Raw genomic sequence first — 23,082 nt, 5'->3', positions numbered from 1 at the left:
TTTCTGCTAATTTATATCAGAAATGAATGTTGAGCTCTTTTTTTTTTTTTGAATTGGAGTCTCACTCTGTCGCCCAGGCTGGGCTGCAGTGGCTCGCCCACAGCCACCCCAGCGTTGACCTGCTGGGCTCTGGCGATCCTTCCACCTCAGGCTTCCAAGTAGCCAGAACTACAGGCATGCGCTACCACGCCTGGCTTATTTATTTATTTATTTGTTGTAGAAATGAGTTCTCACCAAGTTGCCTAGGCTGTTGTCAAACCCGTGGGCTCAGGCATTCCCTTTACCTCAGCCTCCCAAAGTGCTGGGATTACAGGTTTGAGCCACCATGCCCGGCCCTGAACTCTTTTCAAATACATCTATTAAGACAAAGTATTCTAATGTGAAGCATTTCTTGAATAAACCCTATTTGTTCATAGTATCTTCTTCTCATGCACTATGGAATTCAGTTGGTAATGTTTTATTTATAAATTTTTGTCTTAATTCATAAGTCAAGTTGGTCTCTAGTAATGTTTTTCCTTGTTCTATCTTTGTATATTTTATAGCTGAGTTATACTAGCTTTATAAAATAAACCCAAAACATTCTGCCTTTTTCTAAGCTCTAGAGCAGTTGAAATATATAAATTATCTGTTCCCATGGTGAAGTAAAATTTAATTGTAAATCCATCTGGGCCTGATGTCTTTTGGAATTTTGTTGCCCAATAGGGAGGTATGCAGGGAATCTTTAGGGACTCTTATAAATGTTTCTATGTTGACTCACCTTTTTAGATTTTAATCTGCATTTGAGTCAGCTTGTTTTCCTAGAAAATTATCCATTTCGTCTTACTTTAAAAATTAATTAGCCGGGATCGGTGGCCCAGCCTGTAATCCCACGCTTTGGGAGGCTGAGGTGAGTGGATTTCCTGAGCCCGTGGGTTCGAGACCCGCCTGGGCAACTTGGCAAGACCTCATCTCTACAATAAAAATCAAAAATTAGCCGGGCATGGTAGCACGCGCCTGTAGTTCCAGCTACTTGGAAGGCTGAAGCGGAAGGATCACTGGAGCCCAGCAGGTCGAGGCTGCGGTGGCCAGGAGCGGCCACTACACTCCAGTCTGGGTGACAGCGTGAGATTTCGACTCAAAAAAAAAAAATAAATAAATAAATAAAAATTAATTGACATAGAATATATATGGTATTCTCTTACCATTTTTCAAATCTCTTTATCTTTTAAAAAATCTTTCCACATTACTAATGTTTTGAATTTATGTTTTCTTTTTTTAGCTTTACTAGAGAAGCTTGACAAATTGTATCAGTCTTTTTTGGATCACTAAGTTATTTATTAGTTATAAATAACTTAGTGCTAAGTTATTTATAGTTTTGTTTTTTGTTTTGCTTTCAGATTCATTAATAAGTACTTTTTATTAATTTCTTCCTCCTTTTGTGGTATTAATTTTTTTTTTTTTTTTTTGAGTTGGAGTCTCACTCTGTCGTCCAGAGTGGAGTGCAGTAGCCGCTCCTGGCCACCGCAGCCTTGACCTGCTGGGCTCTGGCGATCTTCCCGCCTCAGCCTTCCTAGTAGCTGGAACTATAGGCATGCGCTACCATGCCCGACTAGTTTTTTAATTTATTGTAGAGATGAGGTCTCGCTGCCCAGGCGGGTCTCGAACCCGCGGGCTCAGGCAATCCACTCACCTCAGCCTCCCAAGGCGCGGGATTACAGGCTGAACCACCGAACCTGGCTTGTGGTATTAATTTTATTGACTTTTTCTAGCTTCTAGAATTACTAGGTAGTTAGATTTTCCTAACACTTAAAACAATTATAAAGTCAGCATAGACCTATTATAGAACATTTGTAAAGTATAAAAGTCATAAAATAGGAAAGAAGACATCCATTTTGCTACCACTTTTTCACTTTTTTCCTTCCACTGTTTATAACATATTCTTCAATCTTATTTGATATATAACTTTAAAAAGAACAGAGAAGAAGTTTTTTGAGAAAGAGTCTCTCTTTGTTGTCCAAGCTGGGCTCAAACTTAGGCTCCTCCACTTCAGCCTCCTGAGTAGCCAGGCCTACAGGCACATACTACCATACCTGGCTAAAGCCTTTTTTTTTGAGCTGAGGTCTCACTCTGTCACCCAGGGTGAAGTGCAGTGGCATGATCCCAGCTCACCACAGCCTTGACATCCGGGGCTTAGACAATCCTCTGCCTCAGGCTCTCGAGTAACTACGACTACAGGCTTGATTTTTTTTGTAGAGACGAGGTCTTGCTATGTTGCCCAGGCTAGTCTTAAACTCCTGGGTTTAAGTAATCCTTGGATCCCACTTGCCTCAGCCTCCCAAAGTGCTGGGATTATAGGTGTGAACCACCGTATCCAGCCTAAAGCCTTCTAAGTGACTATAGAATATGCCTCTTTATGTGATGAAACATAATTTACTGAACCATTTTCCTAATGTTTAGCCTTAGCATTGTTTCCAGTGTTTTACAATTATAAATTGTGTTGCAAAGAACATCTTTGTGATGGCATCTTTGTCAGTGTGTCAGATTATTTCTTAGGATAAATTACTGGAAGTAAGTTATAGATAGAATATGACTATTTTTAAGGTTTGAGAAACATATTGCCAAACTGCTTTCCAGAAAACTTATACCAGTTTAGCGTTCTCAACCAGTAAAATGGTTTTCTCATCACCACATTCTCACCACCATTGAGTGTTGTAACTTTCTTTAATCTTTGCAGATTAGCCATTTAAACTGTGCAGCATTCCAGGAAGCCAAAAGTTAATTGTGCAAATACACCTGTATGTAACTAACCTATGGCATGTTTGTAATGTATCTGACTTTCTTCCTACTGCCCAGCATGTTCCCAGACTGCCTTCCTTGCTATCCACTCAGCAGTTCCTTTAAGATATGCAAAAATACTTTAGAAATAAATATTCCCTAAGCAAGCACAAGTGACTTTTGGGTTTTCTCTACCTTTATTCCCCCTCTATGGTAGGCTGTTTAACTATTATAAGTAACTTACAAAATTGGGTGGGTAGACCAAACAAAACAGCCAGTCTGAACTATCTTATGAATGTGGATTCTGGCCTGTTGTTCTCAACCCTGAAGACAAAAATAAATCTTGGTTCCTTGTTGGCTGTCACTCTGAAACTATCAGTCTAATTGAGTCTCATAACTTTTTTTTTTTCCTGAGTCTTATAGCTTTTAAGGTAGTATATTGAAATAAGAGAGAGAGAGCGCGCGCAAGAGAGCAGACTCTTAGCTTTGTAGTCAGTCATGGTAGGATCTCTCTTAGGTAACTTTGTTTTCTTATGATCTACTAAAATATACCCACCTTACCTCACTCCAAAAAGTAGTCCTCTTCACTTGGTTGCTTATGATCTAACCATTCATTGGAGGTCTCTCTCTCTCTCTCTCTCTCTCTCTCTCTCTCTCTCTCTCTCTCTCTCTCTATATATATATATATATATATATATCCTGTTAACTGGATGTATGATTTTAGGCAAGTCACTTATATTTTCTGGGCTTCAGTTTCCATGTAGGTAAAACAAAGTGATTGGACTAAAGATGCTAGAGATCTTGTCCAACTTTAAAATTATATGGTTCTAGAAAACTTTATAGGAGACATAATTGAGGTCTGTGAAATCATGAAAACTATTTCTAAACTGTAGAGTTGCTCCCTAAGTTCCAGATTATTAATGAGGCTTCTGCCCCCTGGAGAAATAGAACAAAATAGTCTATAATATTATATAGTGGGAAATAACTTGTAGGCCACTTTTGTAAGAAGTTAATTCAGGCTTTAAGTGAGCTTCAAGAGTAGTTGCTATTTATACTTAATTATTCATTAAGATAAATCAAGGACATTTAGGGGCTACTGCTAATCTTTTTAAAAACAACACAGTGCTGGACTCGGTGACACAGCCTGTAATCCCAGCACTTTGGGAGACTGAGGCAAGAGGATTGTCTGAGCTCAGGGTTCAAGACCAACCTGGGCAACTTAGCAAGATCTTGTCTCTATAATAAAGAAAAAAAAAATTTTAGCTGGGCATGGTAGTGCATGCTTGTACTTCTGGCTACTTAGAAGGCTGAGACGGAAGGATCACCAGAGCCTAGCAGGTCGATGCTGGGGTGACCATGAGTGTGCCACTGCACTCCAGCCTGGGTGACGGAGTGAGACTCCAATTCAAAAAAACAAAAACAAAAATAACCCAACAATATAGATAGTTCTTATTGGATTCACCTTCACATCTTTCTCTGGTGCCGCTGTTAAAAATAATGAATTATTAGTCAAACATACTCTGACATTTTTTAGTCTCATTACCTCAGGAAACCAGGCACTGAATACCTAATTTGTTTTTTAAAGGAATAACCTTCTGTTTTTCAAAAATTGAATTGTGCAAATTCAATTTCTGAAGTTTCCTATATGTTGAGGTTCCCAAGACCAAAGCAACACCCCTTTTGAGATTTCAAGAGATATACTCTGAAATGTTCATCAGAAACACACCATGATCTCCTGTCTCCATGCAGGGTTGGGGCGTCAGACACATCACATTTGTGGACAATGCCAAGATCTCCTATTCCAATCCTGTGAGGCAGCCTCTCTATGAGTTTGAAGATTGCTTGGGGGGCGGAAAGCCCAAGGCTCTGGCTGCAGCAGACCGACTCCAGAAAATATTCCCCGGAGTGGTATGTGGATGTTTTGGGGGGACATCAGAGGGTTTCTCCTAGATCTATAAGTATTTATGCCTTTGAAGAATGAAGCACTGTGGTATTGGTAAAACAGAACCAGATATCTGTCACTTCCTGCCATGCACTCATCAGGTGACTGAGCCTCTGTTTCCTCATCTCAGAGGCAGAGATTTAAAAACATGATGAAACTCTCATATATTCTTGTGGAAATGAAATGAGACTCTATGAAAATGTTTTTCAGGTTGCAAAGCATTATATGAGTTTAGGTTGAGGAATTTGGGAATTTGTATATTGTTATATCTTGTTTGATTCAAAGGGAATTACAGTGACTCAGATATAAAATTTTTTTCCTGTCATCAGAATACTTAGTGATTACTTAATACAGATTTATGAAATTAAATTGAATGGAAGTCTCTGTGCAGAAGAAAGATTGGGCTGAAAGTTTCGCTTTTTACTCCGTCTGCTTCTTATTTTTGAGTTACATCATTTACTGTAGAAACACCAGGTAACAAGAAAAATATCAGATAACAAGAGAAAGCTCATTTGATTCAAAGTCTTAAAAGTTTTTTTTTTTTTTAAAGTCAACAACAAAAGAGATTCTGCATCTTGAATGCTTTAATCAATTTATCTGACAGAATTTAGATTAAGTGTCTCCGGAGTATCTGCCTATACTTAAAGCGCCAGAAGACACTCTCAGCTTGAACCAAGAAAAGCCCACTTTCTCAAAGTTTCTCTTGTTGGTCACCTCTTATTAAATTCATTCATTTTAGCACTTTCTCAAAGTTTCTCTCGTTGGTCACCTCTTATTAGATTCATTCATTTTAGAAATCTTTGCTTTAGAGGCGGTGTTAATGGTATTGTCCATTTCACTAGCATCTCTGAGGAATGCCGTTTACTGGATTTAGTTCAACAATATTGATTTTCTGCCTACTATGTACCCAGCTATGGGCTGGATGCCAAAAGAAATAAGAATAAATTGCTTGCTGTCTCTTGTAGTTTTCGAAATTCAAATAAAATGGGGGATAAAAAAAAAAAGAAAAGAAATAGAATAAGTTGCAACCCTGTCAATGAGAAGGCACATCATTAGTTAGGTTTCTGCTATGACAATATTGCATATCACACTATCCCCAAATCTCAGTAGTTTCTAATTGCAAACATTTATTTCATGCTCACTGGCATGCAGGCAGGCTATTGTTCAACTGCAGGGCTAGGCTGAACTCCAGACTTTGAATCAGGTTCTGATCTTCTGTGTATGTCATTATTTCAAAATATAGGTTAAAGAAGCACAGTCATCTGAGTCCTACTCTTCTTATGGTAGAAGGTGTAAGCTTAAAAGGGTTACTGATTGTCATATCTCTTAAAGTCTCAGCTCAGTGCAGTGTCTTCCATTTCCATTGCTGAAGCAAGATACAGAGCCAAGTCCAACATGAATGGGCTTGGTCAGTATACTCTCCCAGTGGGAGATCCTGCAAAGCCATGCTGCAAAGGACATGAGTATATAAGTCTACTACAGGAAGGAAGTGCAGCGTTGGGAAGAACAATGCAGTCTGTCACTGGAGAGTATAATGAACTCTCCTTGGGGTCTTGACAGACCTGGCTTTGAATCTGAGCTCTGCCACTCGTTAGTTGCCTGAAAGTTTTGCTTACCCAAATCCTAGCCATTGGATTTGGGTGATTCCCCCTATTTGTTTGTTCAGTTGTTCCATTATTTACTCACTTATCAGATAATTTTCTTTTCTCTTTATTTCAATGGCTTTTGGGGAAGTACAAATAGTTTTTTGTTACATGGATGCATTGACCAGTGGCAAAGAAGTCTGGGTTTTAAGTGTACCCCCACCCTCACCTGTGCACATTGTACTCAGTAGGTGATTTTTCACCCCTCCACCCTCCCGTCCCACTTCTGAGTCTCCAGTATCCTTTATACCATTCTCTATGCCTTTGCAGATACTTAGTTTAGTTCTCACATATAAGTGAGAACATGTAGTGTTTGGTTTTCTGTTCCTAAGTTAGTTCACTTAGGATGATGTTCTCCAATTCCATCCAAGTTGCTGCAAAAGACATCAATTCATTCTTTTTGACAGCTGATTAGTATTCCATGGTTTGTGTATGTGCTTTCACATTTTCATTATCCACTGATTAGTTGATGGGCATTTAGGTTGATTCCACATCTTTGCAATTGTGAATTGTGCTGTGATGAACGTGCTAATGCAGGTGTCTTTTTTGTTTAACTACCTCTATTCCTTTAGGAAGATACCTAGCAGTGTGATTACTAGATCAAATGGTATGACAATATTACTTTTAGTTGTTTGAAAAATCTCCATACTGATTTCCATAGAGGTTGTACTAATTTACACTCCCAACAACAGATAATTTATGTAAGGCCTACTATGTGCCTGAGACAGGAGAACTAGGCAGACATAACTCCCTCTAACGTACATGGAACTTACAGTTGTAATAAGTGCATGAGACAGTAGCTCAGTTTCCATGAGAATGTGTAACAAGAAAGCCTGACCTAGACTAGGGAAAACAGGGGAGCAGGGTCAGGGAAGACTCCTTGAGGAAAAAAAACCCTGAAGGATGAGTGGGAGTTAGTTGTATCTCTGAGGGTAGCAGAGCTGTCTATACAAATGCCTGAGGTAGGAAGAAGCGCAGTGCTTTTGTGGAATTGAATGAAAACCAGGGTGACTGAAGCATAGTGGTCAAGGAAGATGAGAGGAGACTAAGGCGGAAGCAAAGCCTGCCATGCTGGGCCTGAGAGATCAAGTCCAGCTTTTCTTGGAAGCATCAACCCACTAGAATGTAGCTTCTTCTTTAGCGCTCACATTGTGTTATTCTGTTTCTTTCTATTGGGTTAAGTCCTGGAGACCTCAAGGCTCAAGTCTGTTATACTTTTGTCTCTCATGGCTTGTAAATAATAATAGATAATATATAGAACCTATCAAAATACTAGTATAATTCATTAAATCCATTAAAATTACTTGTGAAACTATTTAACATATTGGTTAGCAAGACTTAATGGACTTTATGCTTGATTTAGTATAGTTTCTTCCTTCAACAGATTTTATTTATCACCTTCCTTCTACCAGGACGTGGAGAAAAGGCTAGACCTAAGTGAACAAGACATGGTTCCACCCTCATAAAGCTTGTATTCTAGTTGAAGAGCTACATATTGAATAATTACATAGCTATTTAATTAAAATTGAAATAGTGCTGTAGAAGATTGGGACTTGAACAGATGTGGGGAGGGCAGGGAAAACTTTCTTGAGGAAGTGACATTTGGACTGAACTCTGAAAGAATAAGAAGGGATTTGGGAGAAGCAGGCAATGAGCAGAGAGTGGTGGGAGAGGCCACAGGCCAGGAAGAGCATTACAAGGAAGAAAAATGGCCTTTGTGAGGTGAGTTAAGTACATACTTCCCAGGGAAAGCTAGAAAGATTGGTTCAATGATTATGTAATTTGTGCCATCCCTCACCTGTTCAATTGTTGCAAAATTCTAATTTCAATGCTTAAAGTCTAGTGACATTAGAATTGGGAAAAAAAGGAATGGGTGATAGACCTTTTTTAAATTTTGAAATACTATATTCACAGGAAAGTACAAAGAAATGAACACCTGCCACCCAATCTCCCCTGGGTGACATATCTCAGGGACAGGGTGGTTTAATTGGATGAATGGCCTGGGCAACCTTTAATACTCCCTCAGAACTAGAAAGTCTGTTTTTGGTTTTTACTCTAAAATCTACTTCACCAAAGCTAATCATATTCTGACCCTAGATCTTCAAGTAACTTTAAGGCCAACTCATAAGAAGACCTTATCTCTCAAAAATTTTTTAAAAAAATTAGCCAAGCATGGTGGCAAGTGCCTATAGTCCCAGCTGCTCAGGATGTTGCAGCAGAAGGATCACCTGGGATCAGGAGGTAGAGGCTGCAGTGAGCTGTGATTGCACCACTGAGCTTCTACCTAGATGACAGAGTGAGACCCCCAGCTCAAAAAAAAAAAAAAAAAAAAAGGAAAAGAAAAGAAGGAAAGAAGGAAAGAAAGAAAAGAAAGGAAAATGACCCAGAAGTTTCACTTTTAAATATTTACCTAAGAGAAATGAAAACATATATACACTGAAATATGTATACAAAAATATCCATAGCAACTTTATTCATAATAGTCAAGATCTAGAAATAACACTAATCACCACCAATAGGAAAATGAATAAACAAATTATGGTATAGTTATACAACAGAAAGGAACATACTATTGGTACTTAAGAATATGGCTGAACCTCAAAAGCATTATGCTGAGCAAAAAATGTCAAGCACAAACAAGTATGTACTCTAAGATATCATTTATATGAGGTTCTAGAATATGCAAAACTAATCTGTGGCTTATAAGGCCAGAGCATGGTAGTCCGGAAGTGGGGGTATAATAGAGATTGACTGGGAAGGGGCACAAGAGCATGTTCTGGAGTCATGGAAGTGTTCTATATCCTGATAGGTGTAGGCAGTGGCTAGTCTACAGTTTGTCAAAATACATTGAACTGTACATGTGAGATCTATGTATTTTACTTTGTGTAAATTATATCACACCCTAGCTGTTCCTTTAAATCACTGGGAGAATTTTTAAGAACTCAGGTTGCTAGGCAGCGTCAACTTTTGGACTGAGAGCGAAGCCTCACTTTCAAAAATCTGAAAGCCTGGGTTCACTCTCAGAGATTTCAATTTAAATGGTCTGGGGAAAAGCTTGAGCATTAGGAATTTAGAAAACTCTAGGTGGTTCTAATGTACAGCCAAAGTGAAAAATCATTGTGTTGAAACTTGCAGAATTTCAGCTTCTGGGTGTGGACCTAACTGATGGACTCCTGTGTCAGCTCACTGGCTGAAATTTTAGCAAGTAGAGATTCATTTAGGTTAGTGACATTTACGTGGGTAAGGATCAGTTACTATATTATTCAAAAGTCTAGAATTAGTATTGCATAATTATGGTTCCATCTTCGTGTCATTACAATACATGCATAATAGCTTTCTGGATCATGCTACTACCATTTAAAATGCTTTGTCAATTGTAATATTCCAGTAAAGTATATGGGTATTGTTATTATTACTGTAGTTGCTTTTATTATTGTTTATTACAGTCTTTGCTACAGGGTAGATGGAGATCCTGATAGTTGTTCTTGTGGTATCTTATTGTTAAAATGGACTTATTTGTGAACCTTTCTTCTTTCTGAAGTCCTTACTTCCTAGAGTCCTTTTCTGTTTTTCTTGTAGCTATTTTTAATCATTCTTTTTGAAATTTTTGCTTTCTTTTTTGAATTCCAGGGATTAGGCTTAAAGTTGAAGATAGGGAGAAAATAGCTACAATCTACAAATTGGATTTTGCTTTGTAAAAAGACTTCCTTGGCCAGGCACAGTGGCTCAAGCCTGTAATCCCAGCACTTTGGGAGGCCAAGGCGAGAGGATTGTCTGAGCTCAGGGATTTGAGACCAGCCTGGGCAACTTAGTGAGACCTCATCTCTACAGTGTATCAAAAAGTTAACTGGGCATGGTGGTATGCGCCTGTAGTTCCAGCTGCTCAGAAGGCTGAGGTGGAAGGACCACCTGAGCCCAGCAAGTCAAGGCTGCCATGGTTGTGAGTGTGCCACTGCACTCCAGCCTGGGCAACAGAGTGAGACTCCAACTAAAAAAAAACAAACAAAAAAACCTACTTGCCCTACCTACCTGTCCCCTGAGCTATTTTGTGCAGGGGCTAAAGGTATGGGTTGTGATTCTAGGATACTTTATTTTCTCTGAAAAAGATGTCCCTGGCTTCAGTAGCCCCTTTATGTGACTCACTGTTAATAATGTGCCCAAACATGGGGTCATTAAGGGACAGAGGATAAATTACAGAGCTGGTCTAAAGCCTCTGTGAAAAGTCCCCACAATTTAGGAGAACTCAAGTTGCTGGGCAGCTTCAATTTTTGGACCGAGAGCGAAGTCTTACTTCTATACCACACTCTGCTATCACCCACTCTGACCCCTTCTGCCCCCTCCCTCAGATATCTACATGTTCCTAACTAGATTTTCTAGCTATAAGTTAGCAAGTAGAGTTGGGTTTTTTTAAAGTTTTTTTAAAAATATACATCCCTAAGACAAACCTGTCTGTCATTCTTGCTTCATGTGAATTTATTAAATCAAATTATTTTTGCTAGAACACCCCATTTGGAAACGTTACACCCTAAGGAAATAGAGGGGAAGGCAATCAGGCAATAGGTAGGGACAGATAACCCAGCTAGAAAGGGAGTAATTAGGCAGACAGAGGGTGCTGTGATGAGGTTTCTTGGCCTCAGATGGTAGGGAGGGGCCAAAGATAGTTTTCTTAGTGACTGCCTTGCCTTAGATAGGATGTGCCGTGTCCCTCTTCCACTTTGGAACTAAGATCCATATGTCTCTGCTTGCTGCCTTACCCTGCCTTAGGGATCCTGGGTGACAGGTCAAGGTAGTCTAGGATGCAGAGGTAGAGAACATGGAGGGCACGGGCAGGGTGATAGAAAAGCCATGTAATCGTGCACAGGCAGATTTCTGGTATAAGTGACCACTGACCACATACATACGTGCTGGTAGCTGTGAGAAAGTGTGAGCTCTGAGATACTGCCTATACCTTTGCTTCAGCCATAACTAGATCCAGTGTTTCCCTAGAATGCCAGAGGGTTCAACATGAGCATCCCCATGCCTGGACATCCAGTGAACTTCTCCAGTGTCACCCTGGAGCAAGCCCGCAGGGATGTGGAGCAACTAGAGCAGCTCATCGAAAGCCATGATGTCATTTTCCTGCTGATGGACACCAGGGAGAGCAGGTGGCTTCCTGCTGTCATTGCTGCGAGCAAGAGAAAGGTAGAGTGTGTAGATTTCATGTACACCAATTGTGATTTCATGTACTGCCAATCCAGAAGGAGAAGTGTCCCCAACCCTCACTCCCTTCAGGAGAGAGGTGTGACTGGCTTTGCTCATACACTATCACCTAGTATAATAGGTATCAGTTACTACTTAATTTTCATAACAATCCTTTGTGGTACTCTACACTGGAAGGTGTACTGTACTTACACTGAAGTGTAAGCTCTAAGAGGACAGAGACTTTGTCTTATTAACTGCTGTTTGGTCAGGGACAACAGTATTGAACAGTTAACTAAATCATGGTACATACCCATGATGGAATAATATGCAGCCATTCATACTTATGTTTTCAAAGAATTTGAATAATATGAAAAATACCATATTATATCCAATAAGCAAGATACAATATTGTATATATTTTATTATCAATTATGTTTATATATAGACATATATGTCTGCCTATCTAGCTATATAACTAGAGAGGAGAGAGAAGGGGCAAGAAGAAGGGAGATAGAGAAAGGAGGGAATGGGAGGGAAAATGTAGTAGGAAGAAATACCCCAAACTATTAATAGTAATTGTGCTGCGGGTTATGAATGATTTTTTTCCTACTGTGGTTTTTATTTTTCAAACTTTCTATGTGACCAGAAATTAGGGAGAATAAGTTAAATTACAGCTAGGAAAAGTTATTACAGTGTAAATGAAGAAAAAGCTATCCCATAAAATTCTGTGTGGAGAGTGAATTATATGGTACGTGAATCATCTCTTAATAAGACTGTTGTACAAATATGTGGACATGATGGTATTAGCATAGTAGTGGAAAGAATGGATTTGAGAACCATGTAGACTTGGTTTTATATACCTACCTCTTACCAGCTAAGTGACTTTGGGGAAGTTGTAAAGTTAACTTTGACTTTCAGTATCCTCGTGCATAAATAGAAAGTGTTCGTTAGGAGTTTCAAGTGAAATTAAATGAGTTAGTTTATTAATCACTTATCGGGTCTTTTTCACTTATACGTTACAGTATTGGGTAGCTTTTAGCCTCATCAGCTTTTAGAATCAAATTATACTCTTATGCAAAAAATAAATTTTGAAAAGTGACTGAATACGGCTTTAGCTATGGCTTGAAACGTGTCTCTTAACTCTGTTCTTATGTTCTTTGAAACTTACAGCTAGTCATCAATGCAGCCTTGGGATTTGACACATTTGTTGTCATGAGACATGGCCTAAAGAAACCAAAGCAGCAGGGTGCCGGGGACTTGTGTCCAAGCCACCCTGTGGCATCTGACCTCCTGGGCTCATCGCTTTTTGCCAACATCCCTGGTTACAAGCTCGGCTGCTATTTCTGCAATGATGTGGTGGCCCCAGGAGATGTAAGTGGATATTTCCTATGACCATCTTGTGCACTAAAGCAGAGAGATCTTGCTCTTTCATTCATGACTATTTAAATACTGTCTTTTAACAAAGAGAAGTATTCTTCAATTTTGGGAGGATGTCATTATCCCACTTTGAGCTTTCATTGGCATCATCAACATATAGCTGTTCCTTGCTCACGAGTGTAAATGACCACCTTTGTGGAAAGCTCAGTGAGGAAACCACAGCATAGACTGTCCCTGCTAGCTTTGAACATTGTCTCCTATGCTTATCTTAGTAGAGACTGTATTACAGAGGAGGAGACTGAAGACTTAGATTCCATCCAGGCCTTGACATTGCCTCCCCATGTAATTCTGAATAAATCTCTTAGGTTCCCTGTGCTTTTGTAAAACAGAGTGGGGCATAGAGTTGTCAGATTTAGCAAATAAAAATATAGGAGTCCCAGATAACTTTGAGTTTCAGGTAAATAATGAATAATTTTTTAGTATAAGTATGTCTTATATAATATTTGAGATCTACTTATACTAAAAAGTTATTTGTTGTTTATCTGAAATTTAAATTTAACTGTACATCTTGTATTTTATCAAGCAGCCCTAGGAGGGGAGGGAAGAATACTTGTCCTGTCACTTAATGGTGCATAGTGGGTCAAGTATGAAAGAGCTTTGAACAGCAAGACTGCACCATACAAACGTAAGATTCTGTAGCTTTCATGGCTCCACATGAGTCAGTCTGTGGGGTGGTCTTTTATCAGAACAAATGATTTCCAGTGAAGCAAAGCAGAGATGTTTTCTGTACCCTTCTCTCTATTTTTCCTTTCTTTTAAAACTTGTCCTTAATAACCCATACCTCTTTCAGATGACTGGCTTTTATGTCCTTCTGATATAAAGAAAATGCAGTTAATCATGTTATTATGTGAAGAAAGATGACTTGATGATCTCTATCATGACATTATAATGTACAGTTGATTTTGTTGTTTAGTATTTGCTAGCAAATAAGATTTAGGGTCCATTGCAGTAATGTTACATCTGTTCATAAGGTGATATTTTTAGAGTCAAAACTATCCCTATCAAACCCTAATCTTCCTAAAGTTGGAAGGTTATAACTTATTTGGTTTAACCAGTGAAGGCTTGTGTTTGGAGTCATGTTATAGAAAGAATACTTGTAGTTAAGCCTTAGGATCACACTCAGAGTGATAACATGCATATGTTGTGAGAGGCACATAGGAACTGAGGACTGTAGGAATAGCAGCAAATTATTGCTTCCATCTCACGGTCACTCTGAGACCTTAACTCACTTAGAAAGACTGGGAAGAAAAAACATGGAACCAACCATGCTGTCCATCGATGCTGGACTGGATTTAAAAAATGTGGTACATATACACAATTGTTATTATGCAACTGTAAAGAAGGACAAACATATGGACTTTGCAGCAACTTGGATGGATTTAGAGTCTATCATACTCACTGATCTATCACAGAAACAAAGAACAGAGTTCCATATGTTCTCACTCATAAGTGGACCTTGAACAATTATCATAATACTATAAGAAAGGGATTGGCAGTAGTGGGAAACTGCCAGGGGAGGGAGGGGCACACCTCATCAACAAGGGTACCTGCATAATCAACTTTTGTATACCTAACCCTGAATTGTACCCCACATCTTTAAAAGAAAGCCAAAAAGAAAAAGAAAGGCTGGGAAGAACCACTTGTACTGTTCAAGGTATTATTCCTCTCTGTTTCTCTGTCTCTTGACTACCAAACATAGCAGAATTGAATTGAGTTAAAGAAGTACATGATGTAGTTCCACTATATAGGTAGCTAAGCCCTCATTTTTGGTTGATATCTCCCTATCTTTAATTTGTTTAAGCTGTTAATCCTTTTTTTTTTTTGAGTTGGAGCCTCACTCTGTTGCCCAGACTGGAGTGCAGTGGCCGCTCCCGGCCACCACAGCCTCGACCTGCTGGATCCTTCCGCCTCAGCCTTCCGAGTAACCGGAATTACAGGCGCACGCTACCACGCCCGGCTGATTTTTTGATTTATTGTAGAGATGAGGTGTTGCTGCCCAGGCGGATCTCGAACCCGGAGGCTCAGGCAATCCACTCACCTCAGCCTCCCAAAAGCGTGGGATTACAGGCTGAGCCACTGAGCCTGACTCTGTTAATCCTTTTTAGCATCTTATTACCTCATTTAGTTATCTAAATTGTGTATTTTTTTTATCTTGACAATCCCAATAAATTATATTATTTGGGGTTAGATGTTCTTTGCCAACAGTGAGCATCTGGTTGTATTTTAAAGCTTTATCATGGAGGCATTTCCTACTTCAAACAACCAAAGTTGAATGGAATAGAACTTTCAGTATATATCAGTGATTGTTTCTCTGCAGTCAACCAGAGACCGGACCTTGGATCAGCAGTGCACTGTGAGTCGTCCAGGATTGGCCATGATTGCAGGAGCCCTGGCAGTGGAATTGATGGTTTCTGTTTTGCAGCATCCAGAAGGGTAAGTTTGCTAGTGTAGATGAATGTTCAAACAAAGAAAGCTTTTATAGGCAGTTGTTCATCAGTGTCTCCCTTGGTATTTTCTCAGTCTGACTTTTATTACTCTTTCTGCCCTCTAAAACACAAGACTAAAAAATCTGAGTCTGATTCTTTGGCCTGAGAGAACTTGTCATGCAATCTTTGGGACTATATCTCTGCATTGAATTGTAGAGTTATTTGGTAATTGATAATAAGGAAGAATGGAAATTTTGGTGGAGGCCTTAGAACCTTCATGCTTTTATTGTTAGTAGGTTTTTATTTTCTTAGCACTGAACACTTATAAGGAAATACATGAATCATTTATGTTAGAAATTATAATCAGCTGTGGGTATCAGACATCCATCTTCATTGACTTAGTCAAATGAGGCTTTATATTTCTTATGCAGCAAGAAGTTCAGAGGCAGGCAGTCCAGGGCTTTTATAAAGTTTCCATTATGACATCAGGGACTTGAGTTCCTTTTTATTCACCCAGCCACTCTTAGCTTGTCATTTTGTGGTCACAAGATAGCTCTACCTCTAGTTTTGCTTCTGTGTTATAGTTTAGAAGAAAGACATGACTAAAGTATAAAAGTTTTGGTCAACTGAGTCTACCCTCTTTGAGAAGACTCATCCAATGATTCTAATTCCTGTATCAACTGAACACTGCTAGGTATAAGTAAGACTGACAAATGTAGTTTTTTTGGCTGAGCATATTGCTTCTCTGAATCAAATAGTGATAAGATAGAAGAGGAGAATGGGTGTGCAGCAGTGTCTGCACACTCATTTTTGAAATTCTCTATGTATTTAAACCCCAGGCAATATTATAGTTGGTATTCATTGTTTTCCTAACATTTTTCTTAAAATATTGCTTCTGTGCCATTTTCTCCTGCTTCCTTCCTCTTGAGACTCCAATTTCATGTCAATTGGAATCAACTTATGTGTCCTTCATGCTCTTTTCTGTATTTTCAATCATTTCGTCTTTCCTTGCTTCTGTCTAGCTAATTTTTTTTGACTTATCTTCCATTTTACTAATTCTCTCTTCTTTTGTGTCTAACATGTATTAAACATAAGGAAGAATGGAAATTTTGGTGGAGGCCTTAGAACCTTCATGCTTTTATTGTTAGTAGGTTTTTATTTTTATTTTAATTTCATTATATGATTCCAGTCTAGAGTTTCCTCTTGATCTTGTCTTACATGTTTTCTGTTCTCTGCTTAAATGGTGATTTTGATTTTTTTGTTTCCTTGGAAACATTTAATCATGTTTTTCTAAGTCCTCATCAGATGTCTCCACTGTCTGGGTCTCCTATGGGTTTGTTCCTGCTGTCTGCTGTTTTTTTTTTAGCTTCCTGGTCACATATTGTCTCTTTATATACCTGGTTTTTAAAAGACCAGAATTTATTATGGAAAATTCAAACACGTATAATAGAAGATATATATATATACCCTCTTATGTACACTGCCCAGCTTCAACAGTTACCAACACATGGCCAATCATCATTTACCTATGCTATCTATATTACTATCCACATTTGTTTTTCCTCCTACTGGCTTATTCTAAAGCAAATCTCATTTCATTCATAAACATGTATCTTTTTTAGTATGTTTCTCAACTATTTTTACATTTAAAAACAAATTAAAGAAAAAATAAATTAATATCATCACATATCCAGTTAATATTTAAATTTCCCCAATTCCTTGAATATATCTGGTTATTTTTTATTGAAAACTGAACATTATATATGAAAATTATAGAGATATGACTTGCATTTCCTTCTAGCCAACTGCTAGGCTAAGTGCTCTAGCAGTCCTAGGTCTATTTCTGGTCCCTTACTCTGAGAATGTAGCTCCCAGTGATCTCAGCACAAAGTCTCTCCTTATTGGCAGACCTCAATCTCCAGTTGTCCCCTTCAGCCCCATGAGTCTGTCAGTATTATTGTTCGGCTTCTATTATTGCTCAGATCCTATGGTCACTGCTTTTGCAGGTTGGCAATCACTTTATGAGAATGAACCTCTCCCCTACCCCCATGCAGATGTCTGATGTACCTTTGTGGGCTTCTCTCCTCCCACAGATCTTGGCTCTGTGATTCAACCTTATCTTGGTAGCTCTCTGATGCTTTTAAACAAAAGTTTTTATACTTTGTCTAGCTTCTCTATTTATTCTCAGTGTGAGGGTTGCTCCTGACCACCTAGTCCACCAAAGCCACACCAATTTTAAAACATAACATTTATTTATTTAAAAAATGTGGGGTACAATTCAGGATTAGATACATAAGTGTTTATCATATAAATGAATCGTGGCCTCCCTTTGGTTCCTACTTAGCCTGGTTTGAGAACAGGTACCCTTATTGATGTTATGTGCCCCTCTTCCCTCCCCAGCAACATCCCACTACTGCCAATCCCTTTCTTGTATTATTATGGTAAATGTTCAGGATCTGCTTATGAGTGAGAACATGTGGTACTCAGTTCTTTGTTTCTATGATAGTTCACTGAGAATTATAGACTCTAAATTCATCCAAGTTGCTGCAAAGTTCATGTGTTTGTCCTTTATGGCTGCGTAGTATACCATCATGTAAATGTACTACATTTTTAAAATCCAGTCCTGTTTCAATGGGCAGCACAGTTGGTTCCATGTTTTTGCTATTGTGAATAGTGCTATAATAAACATTCATGTGCAGGCATCTTTTTGGTAGAATGATTTTAATTCCTCCAGGTATATTCCCAGAAGGGAGATTGCTGGGTCATATGGAAGGTCGATTTTTAGATCTTTTAGAGAGTGCCATGCTGTTTTCCACAGAGGTTGTACTAATTTCTACTCCCACCAACAGTGTAGAAGTGTTCCCCTTTTCCTGCATCCTCTCCAGCATCTGTTGTTTTTTGAGTTATTGGTAATAGTATTTGTTTCTGAATTATTTATTTATTTAATGAATTAATTTTTTTATGAGTTGGAGTCTCACTCTGTCGCCCAGACTGGAGTGCAGTGGCCGCTCCCAGCCACCGCAGCCTCGACCTGCTGGGCTCTGGCGATCCTTCCGCCTCAGCCTTCCAAGTAGCCGGAATTACAGGTGCGCGCTACCACGCCCGGCTAATTTTTTGATTTATTGTAGAGATGAGGTCTCGCTGCCCAGGCAGGTCTCGAACCCGCGGGCTCAGGCAATCCACTCACCTCAGCCTCCCAAAGGCGCGGGATTACAGACTGAGCCACCGAGCCCGGCTATTTATTTATTTTTAATTTATATTTTATTTTAAAGATATGTGGTACAATTCAGGATTAGGTATACAAGTGGACATCATACAGGTAAAGTTTGGGCCTCCCTTTTGTCCCCACTTTGTCTGGTTTGAGATCAGGTACCCTTATTGATGTTGTGTCCTCCCTGCCCCCACCCTGGCAGTATCCCGCTACTGCCGATCTCTTTATTATAGTATTATGGTAAATGTTCAGGGTCCACTTATGAGTGAAAACATGTGGTACTCTGTTCGTTTCTGTGATAGATCACTGAGTATTATAGACTCTAAATCCATCCAAGTTGCTACAAAGTCCATATGTTTGTCCTTCTCTATGGCTTTGTAATATTCTGTTGTGTGTATGTACTACATTAAAAAATGCAGTCCAGTTTTGATGGGCAGCATGGTTGGTTCCATGTTTTTGCTGTTATGAGTAATACTGCAATAAACATGCATGTGCAAGTATCTTTTTTGTAGAATGATTTGAGTTCCTCCAGGTATATTCCCAGAAAGGGGATTGCTGGGTATATGGAAGGTCAATTTCTAGTTCTTTTGGAAATTGCAATACTGTTTTCCATAGAGGTTGAACTAGTTTGCAATCCCACCAGCAGTGGAAGCATTCCCTTTTCTTCGTATCCTCACCAGCATCTGTTGTTTTTGGTTTTATTAATGATGGCCATTCTTACCTGGGTTAGGGGTATTTCAATGTGGTTTTGATTTGCATTTCTCTGGTGATTAGTGAGACTTAGCACTGTTTCATGTTTCTGTTGGCTGCTCATATGTCTTCTTTTGAGAAGTGTCTATTCATGTCTTTTGCCCACTTTTTTTTTTTTTTTTTTTAGTTGGAGTCTCACTCTGTCACTCAGGCTGGACTGCAGTGGCATGCTCTCAGCCACCCCAGCATTGACCTGCTGGGCTCAGGTGATCCTTCTGCCTCAGCCTTCCAAGTAGCTGGAATTACAGGCACATGCCACCATACCTGGCTAAAATTTTGATTTATTGTAGAGATGCAGTTTTGCCAAATTTCCCATGCTGTTCTCAAACCCGTAGGCTTAGGCAATACCCTCACCTTTGCCTCCCAAAGTACTGGGATTACAGGTATGAGACACCACGCCTGGCCCTTTGCCCACTTTTTAATGGGGCTGTTTGTATTTTCCCTTTCAGCACGTTTGAGTTCTTTGTAGATCCCGGATGTTAGGCCTTTGTCAGATATACAGTTGGCAAATATTTTCTCCCATTCTGTGGTCTGTCTCCCCTTCTCTTCATGTTTTCTTTTGCTTTGCAGAAGCTTTTCAGTTTGATGGAGGCCCCGCTTGTCTATCTTATCTCTTATGCCATGGGCATTTGGGGTTTTGATCAGGAATTGGCTGCCTATTCCAATTTCTATAGGGGTATCTCCTATGTTTTCCAAGATTCTTATAGTTTGAGGTTTTATGTTTAGAGTTGATTTAGAGTTGATTTTTGTGTATGGTAATAGGTAGGGGTACCGTTTCATTCTTCTACATGTGGTTAGCCAGTTTTACCAGCACCATTTACTGAATAGGTTCTCCTCTCCCCAGTGGTTGTTGGTGGAGGCTTTGTCAAAGATGAGTTGGCAGAGAAATTGAGGTTTTACTTCTGGAATCTCTGTTCTGTTTCATTGGTCTGTATGTCTGTTCTTGTACCAATACCAGGCTGTTTTGATTATTGTAGCCTTATAATAAATTTTAAATTCTGGAAGTGTGATACCTCCTGCTTTGAAAACTTTTTTTTTTTTAAAGCACTGACAGTGTATTCGGCTTGCATGTGAGAAGAAATAAATGAGTAGGCTGGTATTTTTTGTTTCCACTTGACCTTGGACTTCTTAGTAATCTGTATGTTTATCACATCTTATGAATGTTATATTTCAGGTACAAAAATAAGCACAACATGATCTGGACAATCTAACTTTTCCAAGCAAGAAGATTTTGCTTTATGACTTATAAACAGTAGAATCAGTTCTTCTTCCATTAAATAGAAGTGAGACAAAAATTAAATTAATTTTTAAAATAGCATCAGTAATTTTTAAAAAGAAAGAAAGGAAAGGAATAAAAGAAAATGCTAACAACTTAGGATTTTCTCAGTATCTGACTATGCTGTCAATGTCAAACAGTCAAGCCAGACTGAAGTCAAACAGATCTTTACACCTGACAATATGGGAAATATACTATGGTTTATTTTATTTTTCAAACACATGTAGTGCTAGGCACTGTTTTAAGCACTTTACAAATATTGCCTTATTTAGTCCTCATAGCAAACATAGTAGGAAGGAACTATGGACCCATTTTTGGTAGGGAAATTGAGACATAGTGAGGATAAGTGGCTAAATTCAGTTATTGTAGTAAGTGGAAAAGCAAGGATTTGGCTCAGCCAATGTGGCTCCAAAGTTTTTGATAACTATGTTACTATGCTATTTGTAATCCAGGCAGGAGAAAATAGAACTTCTGAAGATTTATTTTTCTAATTCTCAGAAAGTCAATTTGCAAATGAACATGAATAACCTATTTATTGTGTGACTAAGAACTTTTCTACACAGCTGAAAAGATGGACCCTGTACAATTTTGGTAGCATATATAACTAGTAGTCTGGAGTTGAATGAAAAGGAAGCAACATTTTTTTTTTGTCTTCTTTTTATCTTTGTCATCCACCTTAGCTCCCTCTGTCATTTAAGTTTATTGCCGCCTCCTGACAGGAAGTATTTGGGTTAAAGTCTTTGACAGATGATTTGCTGCTTCCCTTGACACTCTGTCTGCCACATTTGCCCGGGTCATAGGTTAAACATCAGGTCCTGTGTCACATCTCCTTGGTGACACAAGTATCACACCTTTGTTCAGGGAAGACTGTGTTAGTTCTCTTGCCCAATTGATTTTTCACTTTTAATTCTCCTTTCTCTATTTTGGTAGCATTTACATAAGGTCAATAAGTTAAGGCTAGAAAATTTTCCACTTCAACATTTCAATACAAAAATGTGCAGTGGCAAGCCTATCTCAGAGTAAGGGAGTTAACATTTATTAGCCTATTGTGTGCCAAACATTATGCTTGGCAATTGGTCTAGTATCTTCCCAATGTTCACATCACAACCCCCTTATTCCTACTCTGTAGATAATGGACCTGAGGCACAGTGAAGTTAAGCAACTTGCCTATGGTCACAAGCTCTGGTCTTTCTGACTCCAAACCATGCATTTTTTAAAAAATTATCACTCTTCTTGCCTTGTCTCCCAGGAAAGTTAGTTTTTTACTAGCTTATGCTGCCCAGCAAGGGATATTTTAGCTATCCTTAGAAATCTTGCATGGATGTCTGCCAGATCATCCTTGCATGTGTTAAACATAAACTTTGATAAGATTGTTTCCTTTCTTCAGGGGCTATGCCATCGCCAGTAGCAGTGACGATCGAATGAACGAACCTCCAACCTCTCTTGGACTTGTGCCTCACCAGGTTAGTGATTTGGAAATGAAATAACAATTCAGAACCTGATCGCTTTGGTGTAAGGAGAAAGCACAAGGGGTTACTTTGTCATTCCAACAGCCCAGCCCACCTCATATCCATCCTATTTATCCTGCAGCTGGAGTTTCAGTGGAAGGTATTCCAGTGTGCAGGATGGTGACAAAAAGAAATTGCAAACGAACAACATTTCCCAGTCTTTGATGAGTTCAGTAAGCTGATTAGAGACCTCATAATGGAGTGAAAAAAGGAAGAACAGGCTTTAGAATCAGCTAAACAGTGGTTTGAATCCCAGACCTGCTGTTATTAAGATGGTCTTCCACAGCCAAGTCACTAAACCCTGAGCCTTAGTTTTCTTATCTGTAAAAAGGAGAAACTAATACCAACCTCATTTGGCAGTTGTACAGATTAGGAATAATAGAGCTAACCAACAGTGGCCCTCAAAAAGTGATGCCTGCGATTTTTGTTGCCATGGTTTGTTATTATCATTGACTCCATACCCAAATAGAAAGCCTTTATAGTCAAGCATGGGAAAACCACTGGAAGCATGCCGTGTCACCAGAAAGTGGGGTGTCTTTTCAGAAAAGGAATCCAAAGCATCATAAGGAAGGTCAATCCCTTAGAAATTAAAAAAGCAGTGGGATGAAAATTGGAATTCATGTTGCCTCTTCAGTAGTTTTTATTACTATATTTTTGGAAGATTGAAGAGATTTTCCAATGTTAACTTTTGGAAATCATTTTTCTAGGTTCCATAAGTGTTTTCTGGCCTGTAACATGAAGGCTATTCCCCACCAGTGAAGTGGTGATGGTGCCAGTCAGTCCCATCTGGGGATTTGCAAGGACAGACTCACAGATGGGTGCACTGAACAGACTCACTCAGTTCACCCGTGTCTCTCTTTTCCTCCCTACCACACCCCCTCCTGCCATCTAGAACAACCCTTTGTCTTTCAGTTGAGAAAGAGAATCAGAGGAGGGGAAATGACTTGTCCACAG

General features: G+C 39.1%; 1 protein-coding gene across 1 annotated transcript in view; it reads left to right on the top strand.

The window, feature by feature from the left end:
* Positions 1–23,082, top strand: part of ATG7 (autophagy related 7) — a 148,762-nt gene that overhangs the window by 78,038 nt on the left and 47,642 nt on the right. Inside the window, exons 12-16 of the mRNA XM_021713167.1 lie at positions 4,504–4,662; positions 11,326–11,520; positions 12,691–12,891; positions 15,275–15,390; positions 22,008–22,083. Of these exons, the coding sequence (XP_021568842.1) occupies positions 4,504–4,662; positions 11,326–11,520; positions 12,691–12,891; positions 15,275–15,390; positions 22,008–22,083 (747 nt within the window). The remainder of the gene's footprint in view (positions 1–4,503; positions 4,663–11,325; positions 11,521–12,690; positions 12,892–15,274; positions 15,391–22,007; positions 22,084–23,082) is intronic.

This window comes from Carlito syrichta, unplaced genomic scaffold (genome assembly GCF_000164805.1).
Source record: "Carlito syrichta isolate Samal-C Ts95f unplaced genomic scaffold, Tarsius_syrichta-2.0.1 Scaffold304318, whole genome shotgun sequence".
Lineage (NCBI taxonomy): Eukaryota > Metazoa > Chordata > Mammalia > Primates > Tarsiidae > Carlito > Carlito syrichta.
The sequence above is the reverse complement of the archived record's forward strand: the minus strand, read 5'-3'. Positions and strand labels throughout refer to the sequence as shown.